Source organism: Rhopilema esculentum, chromosome 11 (assembly GCF_057945365.1).
Source record: "Rhopilema esculentum isolate cy_ngs chromosome 11, ASM5794536v1, whole genome shotgun sequence".
Lineage (NCBI taxonomy): Eukaryota > Metazoa > Cnidaria > Scyphozoa > Rhizostomeae > Rhizostomatidae > Rhopilema > Rhopilema esculentum.
Genome location: NC_142825.1, coordinates 16,914,407 through 16,934,590, shown reverse-complemented (window position 1 = coordinate 16,934,590; position 20,184 = coordinate 16,914,407). Strand labels below are relative to the sequence as shown.

The window sequence follows — 20,184 nt, the reverse complement described above, 5'->3', positions numbered from 1 at the left end:
ACACAATGGCGGCTTTTTCGTTTTTATGTAGATTGACTCCAAAACTGCTAGATGGAAGGACGACCGGGCTCTGCCAATTATCCGAAACATGTCGTCATTATAGAGTTTTGCACAATCTGGGTTGTCTAAAAGATGTTGACCAATGGCAGAATCACTTGTTTTAACAAATCACTTGTTTTAACTTGTTAAAACAAGTGATTCTGCCATTGGTCAACATCTTTTAGACAACCCAGATTGTGCAAAACTCTATAATGACGACATGTTTCGGATAATTGGCAGAGCCCGGTTGTTCTTCCATCTAGCAGTTTTGGAGTCAATCTACATAAAAACGAAAAAGCCGCCATTGTGTAGACAAAAGGAGTTCGTGTTCTCTTTTGGACTCCATTGGTAATTTTTCTTTAGGCTCGCGGCACTGATTGGTCAACTATACCGGTCTTGTGCTTGCGTTTTTCTGATTGGCCTATTTCGATCCACAACTGGGTATATATTTTTCAAACGTGTTTTTTCGGAACCTATTCTGACGTTTTATGCTCTGAGGAGTGTCAGACGAAAAAGCTTTAAGTATGTTGTAAAATGTTTGCTTTTTTCAAAGCCATTTTCCCTAACATTAGTTACAATTTTACAGTCATTTTCTTCGTGATTCTCACGACAAAAAGTAAAAAACAGCCTTTTTCCTTGAAATTCAGATTGTTCTGCAGCATGCAAAGCACTTCCGCTCGTTAGGTTTTTCCCTGCAAACCTTGATTTGTCATCAATGTCTTGCCCTTTCTTCTTCTTCTATGGGCTGGTTTTGTTTCCTTATTTCTTGTTTATCTTTAAATGCTCCGAGAAAGTTGTCCATGGCCAAGTCTTCTTGCTTCCTAGCACCCCTAATCCTAATCCTAATCAACATCTGGTATTTCAAATAAACAACAAACCAGAGCAGCAGAACTATACGAAGACTGATAATTTGCTATTACATCCTGATTACACAACAATGTTTTTACCATACCTGGTACATCAATTTGTTTAGTGTTTTGGGCATGAGTATGCTCAAGGAAAGTGAGCTCAGCCTGTGCCAAAACTTGCTCTGCATTCTTTCTAACTTTCCAAAGACCACCCCTATTTACACTGTCGACAAATGTGTGAGAGCTGGTAGATTCATTAGTTTTTCCAGCATGTAGAAATGAAATGCATTGTCGGGCAGTGGGTGAGTGTTGCTTTTTGGTAAATTGTATTTTTCTATTGAGTCTAGACAGTACATATCGACCAAAGTACTATAATGCACATTTTCATTTTAGTCAGAACCGTCTTTACAGGTATCTCTGATTTTTCTTTTTCCCTAGAGTATCCAACAATCTTATCTGCAATCCTTGTAGATAAAATTGTTGATCCTTGGCTAGAAAATTCTGAAAACAGAATTCTAAAACGAGGGATAACAACTGCATAAAAACTTAGGTTAAATTGTCCAGGCCTCCCTTTGGTAATTAATGACTTGAATAATTTTGGTAATTCACTAATTTTTTTCAACTTTTCATCATCACTAGATGGAGGCACAAGTCAATTTTTTTCAAAAACAGCAATTGGGAAATGCAAATTAATATTGTCATTGGGTGACTCCTCACTGTCACTTACTTCTGGCTTATGCTTTGCACCAATGTGCCTTGTTAAGCCACCCTTTGTTTTGCATATAGTTGAGCAGAGGTTGCATGAAAATTTTCCAGCTTCAGCTTTTTCCTAGATGATAGGAACAATATATTTATTTGAAATCATTTGCAGCTACAAACAAAGGGTCATTCAGAAATTATGCCAAATAAAATATAGAGATTTTATTATTAAGAAAGTTGGCAAAGCCTGATCGTCGTTCCACCTAGCAGTTTTAGAATCTATCTACATAAGCACGAAAAAACCGCTACTGTGTAGACAAAAGGAGTTCGTTTTCACCTTAGGACTCCATTGGTAACATTCTAATAGGCAAGCGGCACTGATTGGTCAACCTTTACAGTCATGTGCTCGTGTTTCTGATTGGCCTATTTCGATCCACAACTGGGTATATATATTTCTTAGCGTAGAGTTTTCGATCTATGCTCTGACGTTTTAAACTCTGAAGAGTGTCAGACGAAAAGCTTTAGTTTACTAAATGTTTGCTTTTTTCAAAGCCATTTACAAGTTTTATACCACCAAAAGATTGTTTCTCTTGAAGCCTGCTGAATCCTCGATCTCTTTGCTGATAGGGTCAACATCTTCGGTTTCAGATTCAGTTACTTTGTCTGCTGTCAGTTCCAAAACCTTTTCATCTAAGACCTTCAATGTCTCTGTTTTCTCTTTAAGCTGAATTTCCATCAGCTTCAGCTCCTTTTCATCGCCCTTGCGCTCGTCGCAGGAGAAAATTTCTTTGTCTTTAAAGACAAATCATTAATATTGTCAGGATTGAATCCTCTTCTTGGACTATTATAATTCTTTTAGTCTCTGAGTGATCTTAGATTTGGTAACACTAAAATTTCAGAAACAGTTTTGCTGTCATAGCAAAGATCAGAATAAGCAGAGTAAGATTTTGAGTCAAGAAAAAGACAAAATTTGCTGACCATTGGATGATATCTAATGCTGCTGGATTCGGACTCACCTATATGATTATGTAGTTCCTCTCAAAAAAGTTTCATATATTTTTTATAAGATTAGCACATATTTTTTATCACAACCACTGAACAAGAAAATAAGATCTTTGCTATTTTGAGGATCAGCCAGCTTGCTTTTATTTGCCAAGGGCTGTCTCATGTCTTCAATTTGTTGCTCAAGTTGCTTGCATTCAGAACGGTTCTGTTGCAAAGTTAGCTTTATTCTTTCAGGGGCTATTATTTAATAGGAGCAAACAGCTTAGCAGGCTCATTTAATCGACTTTCTTTTCGTCTGCTTCCATAGATAAAATATGCACCCTAAGCAAGGCAACAAGAGCATTGATTTTCACCTAAGAAAAGGAGAGAACAGTTTCCACATCATAAATATTCATCTTGAAGAAATCTTTTTTGGGGAGAGCTTTGTTGATATTCAAGATATGAGATTTGTCTTGGGATCACATGCCTTTGAATGCTTGCAGTGGCTTTATGATCTGGTACATAAATTCCTTTGCATTATAAAGATGGCTCAATTTCTTGAATAAGATTGGACATGGTGATATTTGTAAAGATCCTTCATATTTTCTATACAAATCATGGTCATTAGTTAGGATCCAGCCAAAAACTCGCAAAAACCATTATCAGAAAGCTCATCAAACATTTATATATTTAGGAAGCAAATAACCTCAATATTGGAAGAAATGGTTTCTGAGAACTCAGACCTATCAATGTGCCAAGAATTTCCGAGCTTTAGCTTTGAAATGCATGCCTGAAATTCGGGAAAGCTCTAGTAAACTGCCATAGGAACTGAAAATGATGAGACTGCTGAAGATATGTTTTCTTCTTTTTTCTTGATAGCAATATCATTACCCCCATTGGAAAATTCCTTCAAAAGGTATGGTAAGAGAGGATAGGCAGGATCTCCTAAAAGACACACAGGAACACTTTCTTCACCAACAACAATCACTTTTGGACAAGGTGGAATTGCGCCATCTTGAGGCATTTTGTTTATCATTGAATTGGCAAAGATCCTAGCATCATGCACAGATCCTGGCCATTTAACCACAACATCTATAAAGCAATGGCGAAAGTCACATGTTGCCTGAACATTAGCGATTTTTTTGATGTAGTTAGTCGGACTTTGTGAAGGCTTTCTTGTGAAAATATGAGGTCCGTCAACAGCTCCAATGCATTGTGGAAAACCATGGTCCCTGTAAAAATTTTTGGTCAAGAATTCAACTTGATCAGTAGTTGTTGGCAACTTTATGTATTTTGGACCAAGTTGGTTTGTTACACCCTTCTCAAGACAACTGAAACTGTTGCTCTTGCAATTCCGAAGGCACTGGCAACTTTCCTATACCTTCCTTCGTCTGCTAGATAGTAGAGGGCAACAGCAAGTTGTTTTCAACTGATAAGGGTTTGCGCATATTAGTTCTCTGTTCGGTCAAGTAAGGTCTTATTTCATCGCACAATTGCATAAAGCTTTTTTTAGACATTCAAATGTCCTCTCGCCATTCTTCTGGCACAAGAATGTTGTCAACGATATTTTGCCACCAAGCTGCAGTTCAACCAGGCCTTGTCCAAAATCTTCGTTGCTTCCTGACAGGGCGACTCAATTTGGTTTTCATCAAAGGATTTGTGCCATCAAGATCGTAAGTATTAAATATCTGGGCCAACAGGCGACGCTGCCTCAATCTATGCCTTCAATAGCATACTGCCTTGTAACTTACAGATTTTCTGGAGAATTTCCTTAAAGAGGAAATGAAACAAATTTTTTTATGCGTTTAATCGATTTCTCCATCCACAATTGTACAGGAAAAATAATTCGCATTAGCTATTTCAAGAAATAAGACTATTAAAAATAAACTTAAACACCGCTAAACTGACAATAATTTTTCAATAAAAAGAGGCATAGGGGGACTAGACACTAGAGAGCTGTGACGTAAAGTTATGGACACGAGGCGCGCATGTTCATGATTTGAGGACAAATTTTCTAGCTGAGTGGGCGATCGTATCTTGTTGAATTTCTATTTTCACCATGTCGGACGAAAGTGACACTAGTTTAGAAGTTTCCGAAGAAGAAGAGGGAGCAGTTGCTGTTTACGGTGTTCCTGTCAGGCCATACCAATTCGAACCCTTGGCAGACACAGAATCAAGTACAGACGAGGATGACCTAGGCCACGATCATGACGGCCTAACCCCGGCAGTTTTGCGAGAGCGATACGAACAAAATACAGAAGTTAGTTCATGGTAAGTTTAATTCCATAAATGACAAATATATGTTTAAAACCCGTTTTCTTTAATTTCAATGATGTATAAATACTGTAGGCATCAACGGAAATAATTAGCACACGTCGCGATAGTGCCTAGGCCCGGAGGGTCGCACCATCGTAAACTTAACTGATGATGACTATGGCATTATGTCTTATTTTTTGCAGGTGTAGATGTGGAAAATGTAAAATTGAACATCTTGTTGGTGCTTTGGAGTACAGATGCTGCTTTGAGGTCAATGAAGCACAGGGTAAACTTGTATTTGACGGAAGCATTGAACAAATATCATGCATTACACAACATGATGATTTCATTGCCATGTCAAATACAGCTGTGCTTCAGAATGTTGGCCCACTGCTTAGGGACAGACAAGGAAGGAAGTATCGCAGGAAGGCAGGCCTACACGAGTGAGTAACAAAATAAAATTATCTGAAAGAAATTAAGCATACCTTTTTATAAACATGAAATATATTATATATATACAATCTAGTGAAGCAAGTTATGTATACCATTGATAGTTTTAACAGGAAATAGTTTTGACAATTTTAACAAGTGCTTTCATTTTCATCAGATATTTGAGAGCAGTATCATATCGTTGGTTGGCACGATGGTTGTTTGGCTACATGGGCTGGGAAAATTCCAGACCCCTCCCTGCTTGCATCTATCATGCCATTCGTGAAAAGTTTGCTAGTGGAACTACTAAAGGCTATAAAGATTCAGAAAAAAGAAATTAAAGGTTTGTTAAAACTATGTATTTTGATAAATCTTTCATACTTTTAGCAAAGTATAGGGTGTTCTTCAAAATGTGTTGAAATATCATTTGACTTGATTAATTTTTAAATTGCAAGGTGTATCCTTGTTGTCTTCGGAACAATAAAGAAATCTATCAATCAGAAGATATTTAGAAATCTATCAGAAGGCTTAAATAAAAAAATCAATCCAAATCAGGGGCAGGAATTCTTAGGGTGACCTCTTCTTGGATTCCCACAATTTTCACATTTTGGTGTTTTTCTACCCACAACAGGGGTCATTGCTGCTGTTTTCTGCTCCTCCAACATTGCTTCTTGCTCCTCCGCTACAATGCATAAAAAGCTGAATTTAACATACATTGCAATCATTTGGTTTTTTAAATTATATTTTGGCATAAAAATATTACATAGACTATGCATGTGATGACAAGGTCATTATAAATCAATAATAAAACAAAGAATAGTTTTTCATAATTTTTTCATAAAACAAAGAACAGTTTTTCATAGTACAGCTACAGAGACTGCAGAAACAAAAAAGGTGATTACATAAATAGAGGTAGAGGCTCAGGGGTAGAGGCTCAATCTCATATCAGATGGAAAACAAAGTCAAAAGGCATTTTGTGATGTACCTTGGGGGTAAAGTGTAACCATGTCTTTTGACTGTCTCTCTTTGAAATGCTGAATGGCTTCCTGCTTTCTTTTGCGATTTGGAAATTGATCCAAAAGTGAGCCAGGATTCTTTCTTTCATATCTGTTGCCGATGGTTGCTAGGTCTGTCTTTGTTTCATACAGCAGCACATCCATGATATCCTGAACATATCCTGTTAAAAACCAAAAACATTTTATGGTATTTTGAAAAACTAGTCAAATTAGATTGAATAATGTGTGAAATGTATACCACACTCACCATAAGTAGGCATAACAGGTATCTTTCTCACAATTTCTTCACCTAGTTTATATTTGGGATAAGAAACTTTGAAGTAGTCGTCTCCTGTGTTTGATGTCATCTGTTTTCTTTTAAGGTTTTCATTGAAATGCAGTATTGCCAATGCATGTCTAGAAAAAATGATATTTAAATTTTGTTCAAACTTTGCACCTTTAATCTCTATTTAAATATTTTTGTTGACTCCCCTTATAATAACGTAATTGAGGGTAACATGTATCTTGGCTAACTGAATAAAAAGTCAAAATTATATTTATATATGGACAACATGTTTAACTTTTCACTACAGGCCTTTCCAAAATATTCCATTATTTTAATTATGTTTGAAAATAGTTGTAAATAGCGTTGCTCTTTGCAAGAATCTCAGTGCCAAACTTTTACCTTACATTCGTTCCCATCCAGGAGAAATGCAACATTTTTGGGTGCCATTGATTAAGAGTTGAATGAAAACTCTCAAGACAACTGGTTTGGTCATTGGATGATAACATCTTAACTGCACCGCAAAGTTTTGGATCAGATACAATTGCCTTCAGTTTGTCAAATGGCGCTGTACCTGTAAAGTATATATGGAAAAATGAGAAAGAAAATCTACCTGTTTTCCACAAACTAGTGTTATTGAAACAAAATGTCAACAAAAAGGAATGATGTATAATTACCTATTTTGATCCATTTTCTTCTTTCAGTAATTGGTTCATGGACACCAATTTTAAATAGGGGGTCTTCGTGATTCCTGTGCTTATTTGCAACATGGTTAGTAAATGATTTCCATTTTGCCAAAACAAGGTCTCCGAATCCAACTTGAGTTGAGGTTGCACACCAGTAAAGGTGATTTCGAATCCCTTTCATCCACAGAAGAAGTATCTCACATCCCTTCTCTTTCCCGCTACTTCTTACCCTTTTCATAATTGATTTCACCACATGCCATAAGTCGAAATAATGTTTTGTTTGAGGCTGGTTCTCACGTATCCATTTTGTGATTCCGTAGTGTCTATCCGATATAAATATTGGTACATATATACAAAAAGATGATAAAAAACTAAACGATCTCTTTACTCCTTCCAGTTCCATTTGATTGCTACCCTTTGTTTCATTTGCCTTTAGGAAGGAAGAAAAAACACTTGTAAGATTGGCACTAAAGAGATGATTTCAAATGGGCTCAGGGGGATAGAACTCAAGGAAATCATGAATTCATCATAATTTCAATTGATTTTCAGGCATTAACTTAGCATGTAAGTGTTAAGTTTTCTAAATTTTGATAGATTTATCAAGAGAAAAGAACTGGAATTGTGGTAATGTGCAAAGCTCATCCTGTCAGAACCCATAGAGCCCACCTTGATAATTTTTAGAATTGTCCCCTGACACATAAATTAGTAAAGTTTCATATTTTTCTGTAGTTTTATTTCAACAGTTGAATAAAATAGATTTTACTGTATAAATAATTTATATCATTTTTGATAAAATATGGAACCTTACCTGAACAATTTCAAAATGAACAATTTTCATCAATGTACAGCAAAGCATGGTATAGGCACCATATTTCGCACTATGGCCCATCGAGTCGAATCGACCATCACCACACCATACCAGATCCTCTCTATTGGCAAGCTCACTCACCAGTTTTGAACGATAGACTTCCCAATGTCTTAGAACAGATGGAAAAAGGAACTTCTGTTGATGATAGTAGTAGGTTCTAGCCGTATATGCTGATAATCCCATGTGCCGAAAAACCAGAAGTATCTTGCTTATGGAGGCACCTGCCATAAGGCTTCCAAAACTTAGCAACAAATTGCCTGCTGGAAAACCGCCCTTCATCGTTGGTTGGGACTTCCAGGTGAATGCATTTTCTCCACATGCCATACAATCCTGCCTTACTGTCACCATGGTTCCATTCTTTTTCATTGATACAGATGGATGATCAGCTCTACATCGGAAACAGAACATAATAAACAGGTTGAATAGCAGCGAGTAAAATACAATGAACTTTGGTTCACTCCCGACAGTGTAGGTTGCATCATTGCTGGAAAGTAAAATAGCATTTGTCAGATGGGTGTGAAATTTCAGCAGGAGTAAATAACTTTTCTTTTACTAATATACTATTTCTTTCCAAAAAAGTTATTTTACTTGTTTTAATAAATGACATATGATAAATGAATGAATACACTATAAAGAGGGATCAATATTACACATATATTCCTTCCGTATGATTTTCTTTTGTTTACAAGTTCAACAAGTTGTCAAATTTCCCCAATCGAATATAACAGTATGGTGGAGAATTTTGTTCATACCTTTTCTGTCATATTATTTCACTTTCAATTAAAAATTTGATTATACAATGATGTCATCATGATAGTTTTACCTAATGTTCCCTCTTGTTTCATTGGTTACTTTTTCATCATCATCATTTTCATCACTGTCTATTTCTTCCTCATTTACAAATTCTTCGTCGCTGTCTTCAGATTCATCTTCAGCTCCTACTGGATTCCACTCATCATCATTTTCAGCGAAACTTTTGCAGGAATCAGAATCACTGTCTGTCTCTTCAACGTCCATGTTATTTACGAGCTTAGTTAGCTGTCCTTGTTTTGACTCTCTGAATTTCTTAACTTTGGGTTTTAGATAATTGATTGCCTACAAACAAAGCGTAAATGAGAATGGGTTACAAAAATAAATTTATATGGAAATGAGATGGAATTGAAATTTGGCATATCGGCAAATATTATTATGTACCATGAACTTACATTCTTTTGACTTGTTAATTTCCTTTTCTGTTTTATTATTTTCAGATTTTGGCGATTCACTCTTCGGTTCAAATTTTTCAATCTTGATGTTTTCACCTTGCAATCTTGACAGGATAGACTTGACACATCTACAAATGGAGTTGCTTCCATGCTGGTTTCTGTAAAGACTGTCTGCGATTTATCAGTTTTAGAAGATGTTGCTTCGTCGAATAATGGCTCTTCAAATAGGTCCGTTTGTGTATCCGCTACAGAAACTACATTCATTGCATCTCTTACACCCTGAAAAACAGAATGTTAATTTGAGCTACAAACTTTATGGAATCCAGGGGCGTTGCCAAGGGGGTTCGGTAGGTGTGGTACCCCCTCCCCCCAACACTGAGGATTTTTGCCGGAAAAAGCAAATTTGTACTCTTCCTGTAACCTTTTTGCAAAAATTGTAACTTATTCACATTTCTGTAGTAGTTGAACTTTCAAAGTATGGCATTAAAGTATGAACTTTGAAACAGAAAAACAACATATAAAGGTATTTATTTTTTTACCACAACCTTAATGAGTGAGATACGCCCTTTTTGTTGGCAAAAGATACTTCTTTAACCCTCCAAAAAAAATTTTTGGCTCCGCCCCGGATGCAATCGATAAAATTTGATAAATGTTTTATATGCACACATATATTTTGTAAAGCTTCAAATTGGAAGGGCCCGACTTTTGTAGAAGATACAAAATATTGTTTCTTTAATTGCAATGCCAACATTCTAAAAAAAGTCGTCACAATTAACACCAATAGTTTGTTATGAAAACTTTTATCACGGGGCGATTTTGATAAAACCAATTGTTTTGTGTAAACGGACAAGAAGTGGCGACTCCGGTTAACTTTTTATTCTGTTATACCCAATCTACTAATTTTAAGGGGGAAGGTTTAAACGCGAGCTCCACGTTTAAACCAAGATATATACGTTTGAAAGGGGCCTCAACAAACAGAGATATATATTGTAGTTGACCTTGTCATTTTATGTATCGTATCTTTTGCTTTATATAAACGTTAATTAAATGAATATATTGAAAAATGAAGTAGACAAAGAAAATGAAATCTTACCTTTCTTCTTTCCCGTTTAGACTGAGACGTTGAATTTCCTTCATTTCCGGTTGAAGCCACGTATACTGTTGGAACAGCATCTCGCTGTAAAAACCTTTTTGTTTTTGAAGTGTCGTACCCCTCTAGTAGACTAGCTACGCTCCTTGTGTAGCAACCTGGTTCAAAATGATCTGAGCAGAGGACGGGGTTTGAAAATTCTCTTGGGTCAAAATTGGGCCTACGCTTTCTAACAAATTTAGTCCACTGCCGGCGTACAGCAGGGTCCTTTGGAAAACGATGGATGCTTATACCCTTAGTATAACTGTCATTACAACAGCTTTTATTGTCTAAAGTGCCTGCAACACATCGTAGACCACCACGAACCTATGTTTGTTACCTGACTCCATAGCTAATCTAAAGTTTCAGTACGTAGAAACGGGATGTAAATATTGCGAAACACCGCACGTGTCCATAACTTTACGTCACAACATTCAAAACGAGACTAGTTAAACAGCGAGCGGTCGGTGCCACTTTTTCGTTGAAAAACTGAAGTCAGTATCGCCCTCGTAGTTTAGCCGAAAATTCTCTAAATACATTGAACTTTTGGATTATAAGTTATTTTGGATTTCCATGTGGATAATTTATTCTGGGGATTCAGGATTTAACAAAAAAAATTGGTTTCATTTCCTCTTTAAGACATCTGCTGATTTTACATGGGTATGGGGTCTTTCATAGCGCTTTCAGATAATTCACTGTACATCAAATAAATGACGTCATAAAATTTTTGATGATGTCATAGCTCCAAATGCTGATATCAGCAAAGATCTTTTTAAGCTAATTGCAAAAACGAAGTTTCATTAGATTATTTCATTTCCATCATCACTTTGAATGTTGAAATTTTTATGAAAATTGCGTCATCATTCATGTGAAAACAAGGAATTTTCAAAAAGGTACTGGACGGATTTTGAAAGTCCATAGCTTAATCTATTAGATTACGTCAAGAAAACAAAGGTTAGCAAGTTTGTTAGATTGTTATACCATGTGCCCTGTCTATCTAGATTATCTAGATTACAGAATATCTAGATTGCTTTGTGCTGACTTTAAATTCCCTGGCTCCAAACATAGAAAGATAGCATTTGTTACACAGGCATGAATTGCTTGAGTAGTCTCCGCTAGCGTCAGTTTCCTTTCTGTAGTCTCTCTTGGTATTGTGTGCATAAACACCCGGAGGAGAGCCAATTCAAGCTGAAGTGCGAACTCTGGCACTCATTGGATTTTTGATCAACAGAATCTTTTGTTTTTTCATATCTTTGGAAAATGCAACACCCTTGTTACTTTGCATCTTCCATTTCTCAATTAACTTGATGAACTGAGCTTCAATTGCACTAGACTTGGCAGAATCAATGATGTTTTTTCTTTGATTCTTTATCTATGTAGCCAAAATGAAGCTGATGATATCGTTTTTGATGGTACCTTTAATGTCCGTTTCAGCCAGTTTAGACTCAATGTTATTGCGCATGTCACAAACCAAGTGGTAAACAGCTCCAAAAACTGATTGCAAAGCTTTGTGTACATTCACTTCTCATCAGTACCAAAACATTGTAGATGCAAAAAATCTTTTGGGAACCAGAAAATGCTAGATAGCAATTGAAAATATGAATCAAAGCCTTTTTTGCAATGTAGAAGCACTGGTCAAAACATGACAGGGTGCACACATCTGTTGATATGCAACATGAGTTGTCTGTATGTAGACACAGTCAAATAAAAATTCCCAATGTCATAAGTCGTTTTTTTCCCATTAATAACAAAATTATGTTTAAACAAAAATTTCCAGTTCTAATTTCTGGTCTTCTCAATCCTGTTGAAATTTTGCACCTGGACTACTTTTTCCGCAAACTATTCCAGGTAGTGATGAATCTTTCTGTTAGAAAATTGCTTTGAAAGTTTAATTGTACTAGTTTAAATCTCAGCGTGTGTTGTGAAATTCTCTTTGACCTATGCTGAATAACTTAGCAGTTCCAACATCATCCCTTTCATTTAAATATTTGAATACTTGAATCATATCTCCACTTTAGCGACAAAATGCTTTAGTTGGTAAATTGACAGCCTTAAAGAATGCATGTCATCCATCAGCCTTTGCAGCCCTAACAACCACGGCTCCTGTTTGCATTTCTCAATCATTTCGCACCAAAGCTGTGCAGCCTCAATTTACTACTAAGATTAGCACCGTGTGTGTGAAGAATGAAGCGAAGAATTAATATTTATGGATCACCCATCGTTGGGTCGTCAATTTCAGAGGAGATCAGCAGCTCTCAAACATTTTCAAATAGTGGGCTATCAGCGGCTGTGCCCGATCTTGCTGAACTTAGGATGTCAAGCATCTATGGTACGTAAACTTTTGTATCTTTTACTTTTAGACCAGAGGTGAGAGGGGGAGCATTATCACCTGAGCTGGCAATTAACCAGACTAACTTTTTCTGACTCAACTTTTTGCGTAGATTACGAATCCGGATGTTGCTTTGGCGTTTAGGGGGGCGTTTTCTAGATATAGGGGGTCAAAGCCCAAAAAACACGCGATGTGACCTAATTTGACTGTATTTAATTATTGCACTTTAGGAAATGTTTAATTTTATTAAAAATTGGTTTCTTGATCAATGCTCTGTCAAATTTGGCTTTTTCTGGCATTGATGGGGGGGGGGGGGCAGGCAATTACAGGGAAAGGAAATTTCACTATTACTGTATTCTTAAAGCGTTTAGTTTGAATTCGCCTTCTGATTCGCTTTATTTTTCTTCGCTTGCAAACAATAGCTACGCAATGTCCTCAGGATAATATAGTAGGGCTCCGTGAACCAATCAATTAATAGATCATCTAACCAGCCGTGATTGGCGGGTTCTTTTTTGTTGATTATGCTTTGTAAAGCCTGTCTCTTTACTCTTGCTACAAAGTTTGCACGCTTGAAGTGTTTTTCGAGGCTGCTTTTACATGAGGGCAGCAGTGACCGACCAGTTACTTTGTTTTCCTTTTGAAAAGTCCACCAGAATATAGCATATCTTGCATCATTCACTGACAGCAATCGTTTCTCTCCATACAGTGTGCAAACAAACCTTTCTAAGCCGAGTAACAAATTACCACAAGTAACAATTTTTCTTGCCAAGCTCTGATAACATTTTTTGGATTTCTTCATCGCCTCCAAAAAGCGTTTCCAAAATGCAGGCTTTCCTTTCGCAAGAAGGATGAGATGTAGAAATTTCCCGAAAATGCATGCAGGCCAAGGAGCGCTTGCTTTCGCAATAAAGATAGCGCAAAAGCATTTAGACCCAGTAGTCTCCTGTATTTTCCTCTTCCGTACTACATAAAGAAATGCAAGTTTTTAGCCTCGTTGGCTAAAAGGATAACAAGAATATCAACATCTCCAGAGCGCACAATGCAAACTGTCTCCTGTCTATTATTCATCCGTAGGGCATGGTGAAGTAGGTAGCAGATTTTGGTATCTGCTTTCCCATGGTTTGTGTTTGACTTTCCCACTTGAGTTACATCTTTGCTCTCAGTCTTAACACAAGATTTTTTTCTTGCAAAGTATATTACTCGATCGTTGAGTTGAGACTACTTATTGTGGCGCTAGAAATTCTCTGACGGAGGGGCTTGACCTTCCGATAGGGGGGCTATGCAATTGGAGGGAATGCATGGAATCCCAATTGCAAAAAGACGCACAATCATTAAGATTATGACAGGACATGAATATAACAGACAAGAAAGAACAGCTACTTAGAGCGTGATTAATATTCTTTTGTGGGGAACTCGCCTTTATAACAAAATATCCCTAAACAGACAAAAGACATATGTTAAGAAAGTTCTTTGTAGGTCTTTTTCCATGATTTTTCTATATTCACAACGCTGTAAACTTTTCTGAGTAATAAAAAAAACTTCATTTAATCATTAAACAGAATAGGAACCATGACACAAAAGTTAGTACCTGAGACGGCACCATGGTGGGGGAAATTTTCGAACTTTGATGATTCCAGTTTGCTGGAAAATTCACTCATTCAAGACATTTTTACTACTTTACAATACAGTCTTATTCCTAAAATAAATATCCGCGGGTGGAACGCTATTTGACTGTTTTAATCGATTTTCTGGTAGTCATTCTCATCATTCGCGCAACCAACGCTGAAAAATTGTAATGTGGAGTTTAGCTCCCAGTGGTTTCAGTTTGCAAATTAACGGTTGAAATATTAACGTGCCGAGGAGTGAAGAGGAACAAAGCAAAATGAAAATGAAAACAATCAAATATACCATCAACTATTATTTATTTTTTTAACTAACGCCACCACCAAGTTTGCTGAGTAAGTACCAAAAATGTCGAATCTGATGAGAACAGATTCAGAACTCTTGGGGGGAGGGGTGTTATCCATGTGTCCCAATGTGTGTGTGGGTTATTAGATCTCAAATGTTTTTTATGTCTTTTTAATGCCATCTCTTTATCTTTTGAAATTATGTCCCAGTGATTTAAAATTTTCCTTACATTGATAGTTCAACTGTCTCTTGGTATGCATCAAAGTATTCGATTTTTGCAATTTTTATGATTGTGTTCCAGATAATTCTATGTTGAAGATAAAAATAACTTACAGAAAGTTTTTCGATTCTTTACTCCGAAGATTTTTCAAGTTCTCACCGAAATTTCACCGATTATTTTTCCAGATTAATTTTTGGCAGCAGGTTTTTTGGTACTATGATTGATTTTAATGCAGTATGTAGTAGCATACACTTGGCTGTTTGGCATCTGTATCTTCAGTTGTTGCAAGGGCAAGAGGATTAGTAAGAGCTTTGTCTATATCAACGGATCCCTTTTCTTTGAACGATGTTGAGCAACAAGTTTTCAAAACTTCTTATATTTCAAGAACATACGTAATTTGAAACTATTATCACTGTCTTTTAGTTTTCGTAAGATTACTACATCACCAGATAATGACAAAAATTACCAATTTTTAAAGTGTGATAGCAGAAAACAGTCAAATTAGGTCAAATCGCGTGTTTTTGGGCTTTGACCCCCTGTATCTAGAAAACGCCCCCCTAAACGCCAAAGCAACATCCGGATTCGTAATCTACACAAAAAATTGAGTCAGAAAAAGTTAGTCTGGTTAATTGCCAGCTCAGGTGATAATGCTCCCCCTCTCACCTCTGGTCTATTTTATGTTTGATATATCAACACTTTCCCTTTGCATTTCAACAATTATATTCACAGAACAATACAACTCAAAAGGGTAACACTTGGCCAGTCACGATTTTCTTCAAATTTTTCATCGTGTAATATTGAAATTCACGCAGGTTTTATCAGATCTATAAATTGATGTGATATGGAAAAATAGCCTACCTTTGTTATATGCATAATACTATTATTTTTCTCCAAGATAACCTGTGTCTGTGCCACCACGTGTTCCCGCAAAAGTGGCAAAAAGGAAGGATGCCCATACAAGGATGCATCAAAGCTTTGCAATGAGAAATACTTTTGCAGAGTGAAGAGGAAGTGAAATATTGTAAAAAGCAGAGGATGGCCAATAAATGATGCAACGTAAATCGGTTAAATCTTTCCTTCTTTTCTAAAATCGTCCCGGCAGCTACATAACTTGCATACTAACAACGGCATAATAATTAACGCGTGACATGGGCATAATCTTTCTCAAGAACTATCTCAGAGGTTTCTCAAAACTGATATATCTCCTATAAATATCTCAAAACGACTAAGAGCAAAACGAAGGCGACAAGATCTTTCACAAGCATCTTGCCCATAAAACGGTGCATGCCTAAACTGCTTTCTCTTGCTGCTACTTTTCCATAATTCTTACTGCCTAGGACGGGGTACGGGGCTCCTATATATACTGAACTAAAAACAATAGACATACGTAAATGAAACGGTAAAAGGAAGTAATCTACTAAGTGACGGGTAGGGTAGCGTGATATCCTTAAATACTGGGTTGCTATGGCGATCTACTTAAAATGCTGATAATTGACGTAGGTATGAAGCTACTGATAATAATACAAAGATTACCCTAATACACGTGATAGGAAAATGCGGAACAAGCAAGGAAAGTTACAGATAAACAAGAGTGATTAGGTAAGGAAAATCAAACGAATGGACTAGAGAAAAAGGCCTAAAATTAGCAGTCTCACAATGTCATTGAGTGGTGTAAACATGGAAAGGTAAACTTATGTCCTGTCCACATCATATCTTTAACATGCCCCCTTAGTAACCCTGGTTTTAGCATTTGGTCTAGACAAGAAAACTAGTAGGCAAAATACTGGACACTGATGAAGCCCTGCATGCAAGTCAAAATATTTAATTTAATTTAATTTAATTTAATTTACGTTTAATTTAATTTAAGTTATCTCATAAAAATTGGATTCCCATCGCTGTTTTGCTTTGTTTCTGAATTTTTTCCTCATAAAGATACTGGACCCTATGCCATTTTGCCTTATTTGATTCTATTAGACCAACCAAAAATTAGTTGAGAATAAAAAGTAGAGAAAGGTAAGAAATTGTTTGCAAATCAACAAGCAAGGAAAGTTACAGATAAACAAGAGTGATTAGGTGAGGAAAATCAAACGAATGCACTAGAGAGAAAGGCCTAAAATTAGCAGTCTTACAATGTCATTAAGTGTTGTAAAAATGGAAAGGTAAACTTATGTCCTGTCCACATCATATCTTTAACATGCCCCCTAAGTAACCCTGGTTTTAGCATTTTGGTCTAGACAAGAAAACTAGTAGGCAAAATACTGGACTCTGATGAAGCCCTGTATGCTGGGGCAAAATATTAGTATTCGTTTAATTTAATTTAAATTATCTCGTAACATTGGATTCCCATCGCCGTTTTGCTTTGTTTCTGAATTTTATCCTCATAAATGTAATGTTTTGTTCAGCGAAAGGACGCTAGGACCCAGACCCTAGATATATTGTTATGTTTAGACAGCTCTAAAAAGTTACGTTCGAAGCACGCCGTAGTTTAAATCATCTACAATCTGCCTATTAGGCCGCAGTAAACATAAATATAACATTGGCGACGAGGAAAAGTAATGTAACATTTACAGTGATCGGTAAATCATGGCTTCAGTTAGCATCGTTCCTAGCATGCCGCCCTTCGACCCAGATGCAGAGATTGGTGCTTCGGTAGGCCCGAGATGGAAAGTGTGGCTGCAAGATTTTGAAACATTTCTAGTAGCAAATGATATCACTGACAATAAACGTAAACGAGCTCTACTCCTCTATCAAGCTGGCTCAAGAGTGAGGGAAATATTTCGCCAATTATCCGATACAGGCGCTGCTGATGCATACCAAACTGCCGTAACCAAACTCACTGCCTACTTCGAGCCCCAAACGAACAGGCTTTATGAAGTGTACAAATTTAGGCAGGCCGTACAACAACCAAATGAGACGTTGGATCAATTTCACGTTCGACTTCGTCATTTGGCACAAACTTGTGAGTTTTCTGATTCTTCACTTGATTTTGAAATACAGCTCCAAATCGTAATCAGAGGCAAATCCACAAGTTTGCGTAAACAAGCTCTCAAAGATCCTAAATACACCCTTAAAGATATGTTACTGGACGGCCGCAGAGCGGAAATTAGTACCTTGCAAACGGCAGATATCGAGGGTAAACAGTCAAGGGACAATTTACAAGCTATCAAACAGAAAAAAGTTTCAGTAAACAACAAACTTCAGCACGAAAATGTAGAAATTGTGGTGGCAATTATCCACACAAATCGAAGCCATGCCCTGCAAAAGGTCAAAACTGTCATCGCTGCGGGAAGCAAAATCACTTCGCTAAGTTCTGTCTGAGCAAACAAGACACCCGCCAGTCTTCATTTACCACGTCTAAATCGAAAATTAACCCGGTGTGCAAGTCAACGGATTCCGACAGCGAAACCAGCTCATCAAACTATTGTTATGCAATAGGGGGTTCAAGTCAGAAACCCGGCTTAAAATCAAAGGACAACGCATCTCCTTCCTAGTGGACACTGGTGCGTCTATCAATATCATTGATAATGCAACTTTTAGTCAACTCAAGGGTATTTCATTACAACCCACAAACATAAAAGCCTATGCCTACAACTCGCAAACGCCCGTGAAAATGAAGGGCAAATTTGAATCATTGGTGGAAACAAAGAAACGTTATGCCATCGCAAAGTTCTATGTCACGGAAGACAATGGAGGCTGTTTACTAAACACATCAACGGCCCAAGACCTTGGCTAAATTAGCTTGCATTTAAACCAAGTTCACTCACCAACTGGAAACATACAAAATAAAGATCTGAATGATATCGTTAATCAATATCCAGATGTCTTCAAAGGCCTTGGTAAAATGAAAGGAAAACAAATTGACTTAGTAATCGATTCAAAAGTCAAACCAATCGCACAAAAGTGCAGGAGGAGAATTCCCTTTCATCTTCAAAAGAAAGTCGAGAGCGAGATTTCCAAACTATTAGATCAGGACATAATTGAGCGCGTTCCGGAGAATGAACAAACTGATTGGGTTTCTCCTATTGTTTGCGTACCAAAGAAAAATGGGGATATCAGAATATGCATTGATATGAGAGCTGCAAACACAGCAGTTAAAAGAGTTCGTCATCCTATTCCAACTGTGAAGGATATTTCTATCGATCTCAATGGTGCTACAGTGTTTTCAAAACTTGACTTAGCGCAAGCTTACCACCAGCTTGAACTTAGTCCAAGTAGTCGTCAGATAACTACTTTTACAACTCATATTGGTTTATTTCGATGCAAAAGACTGAATTTTGGAACTTCAAGTGCGAGTGAAGTTTTTCAGCACACATTACAGCTTGCCCTTCAAGGACTTAATGGCGTCAAAAACATCGCCGATGACATCATAATTTTTGGAAAAGATGTGAACGAACACAATGAAAACCTAAATGCATGTTTAAGACGATTGAAAGAACTTAACCTTACCTTGAACTTTGAAAAGTGTAAATTTTTAAAAGAGAATCTTGAATTTTTTGGATTTATCTTTTCTAAAAAAGGAAAGCGCCCTGACCCGAAGAAAATAGCAGCGTTTGTAAATGCAGCCACGCTCACTACTTCAACAGAGGTACGCAGTCTATTGGGTATGTCGAACTATTGCTCTCAATTTATACCCGATTATGCAACGGTTACAGAGCCATTACGCAATCTAACAAAGAAAAACGCTCAGTTTAATTGGACAGAACGTTGTGAAGAGGCTTTCAACACGTCAAAAGATCTTCTCACGTTGAGTCCTGTCGTCAGCTACTTTGACATCGAAAAGGAAACTACAGTTATTGTTGACGCGAGTCCAGTCGGACTATCAGCCATTTTGTGGCAACAAAAGCCTGGAAGTGCGCAAGAAAATATTGTTGCTTTTGCAAGTAGATCATTATCATCCGTCGAGCTACGCTACTCGCAAACAGAAAAGGAGGCACTCGCCATAGTATGGGGGATTGAACACTATCATTTATATCTATTTGGTTCCAAATTCACGTTAGTTAACGACCATAAACCGTTGGAAATTATCTATGCAAACCCTTGCTCCAAACCACCAGCGCGTATCGAACGCTGGATGCTGCGCTTACAAGAAAACGAATTTGAAATTGTGTATAAATCAGGGATTGGAAACCCTGCCGATTATCTCTCACGTCATCCAACTTCAGCTGAATACAAGAAGCAAAATATAGCTGATGAATACATCAATTTCGTCACCCAAGAAGCTGTTTTTCCTGCTCTTTCTTTGGGTGAAATCAAGGCTGCCACTGATAAAGATACAACATTGCGGTGTCTACGAGCAGCTATCAGGA

The 20,184-nt window shown here is 37.1% G+C and overlaps 3 protein-coding genes across 3 annotated transcripts; 2 read left to right on the top strand and 1 right to left on the bottom strand.

Moving 5' to 3' along the window:
• The first annotated feature begins 619 nt into the window (after positions 1-619).
• Positions 620-7,079, top strand: LOC148959139 (uncharacterized). The gene is made up of 4 exons (XM_089111239.1): positions 620-4,841; positions 5,030-5,269; positions 5,434-5,598; positions 6,957-7,079. The coding sequence occupies exons 1-3, from the start codon at positions 4,630-4,632 to the stop codon at positions 5,594-5,596; spliced, it is 615 nt and encodes a 204-aa protein (XP_088967365.1). The 5' UTR covers positions 620-4,629; the 3' UTR covers positions 5,597-5,598; positions 6,957-7,079.
• Positions 5,807-11,706, bottom strand: LOC135693453 (uncharacterized). Its single transcript, XM_089111456.1, has 10 exons — positions 11,623-11,706; positions 10,386-10,748; positions 9,293-9,571; positions 8,911-9,182; positions 8,028-8,571; positions 7,211-7,649; positions 6,936-7,107; positions 6,519-6,667; positions 6,241-6,432; positions 5,807-5,937 (listed from the first exon to the last, which is right to left on the bottom strand). Exons 1-10 carry the CDS (start codon positions 11,704-11,706, stop codon positions 5,807-5,809), a joined length of 2,625 nt encoding a protein of 874 aa, XP_088967582.1.
• On the top strand, positions 10,736-18,327 carry LOC135693790 (uncharacterized). Its single transcript, XM_065212360.2, has 2 exons — positions 10,736-12,750; positions 15,774-18,327. The coding sequence occupies exon 2, from the start codon at positions 17,462-17,464 to the stop codon at positions 18,194-18,196; it is 735 nt and encodes a 244-aa protein (XP_065068432.2). The 5' UTR covers positions 10,736-12,750; positions 15,774-17,461; the 3' UTR covers positions 18,197-18,327.
• Positions 18,328-20,184: the final 1,857 nt, after the last annotated feature.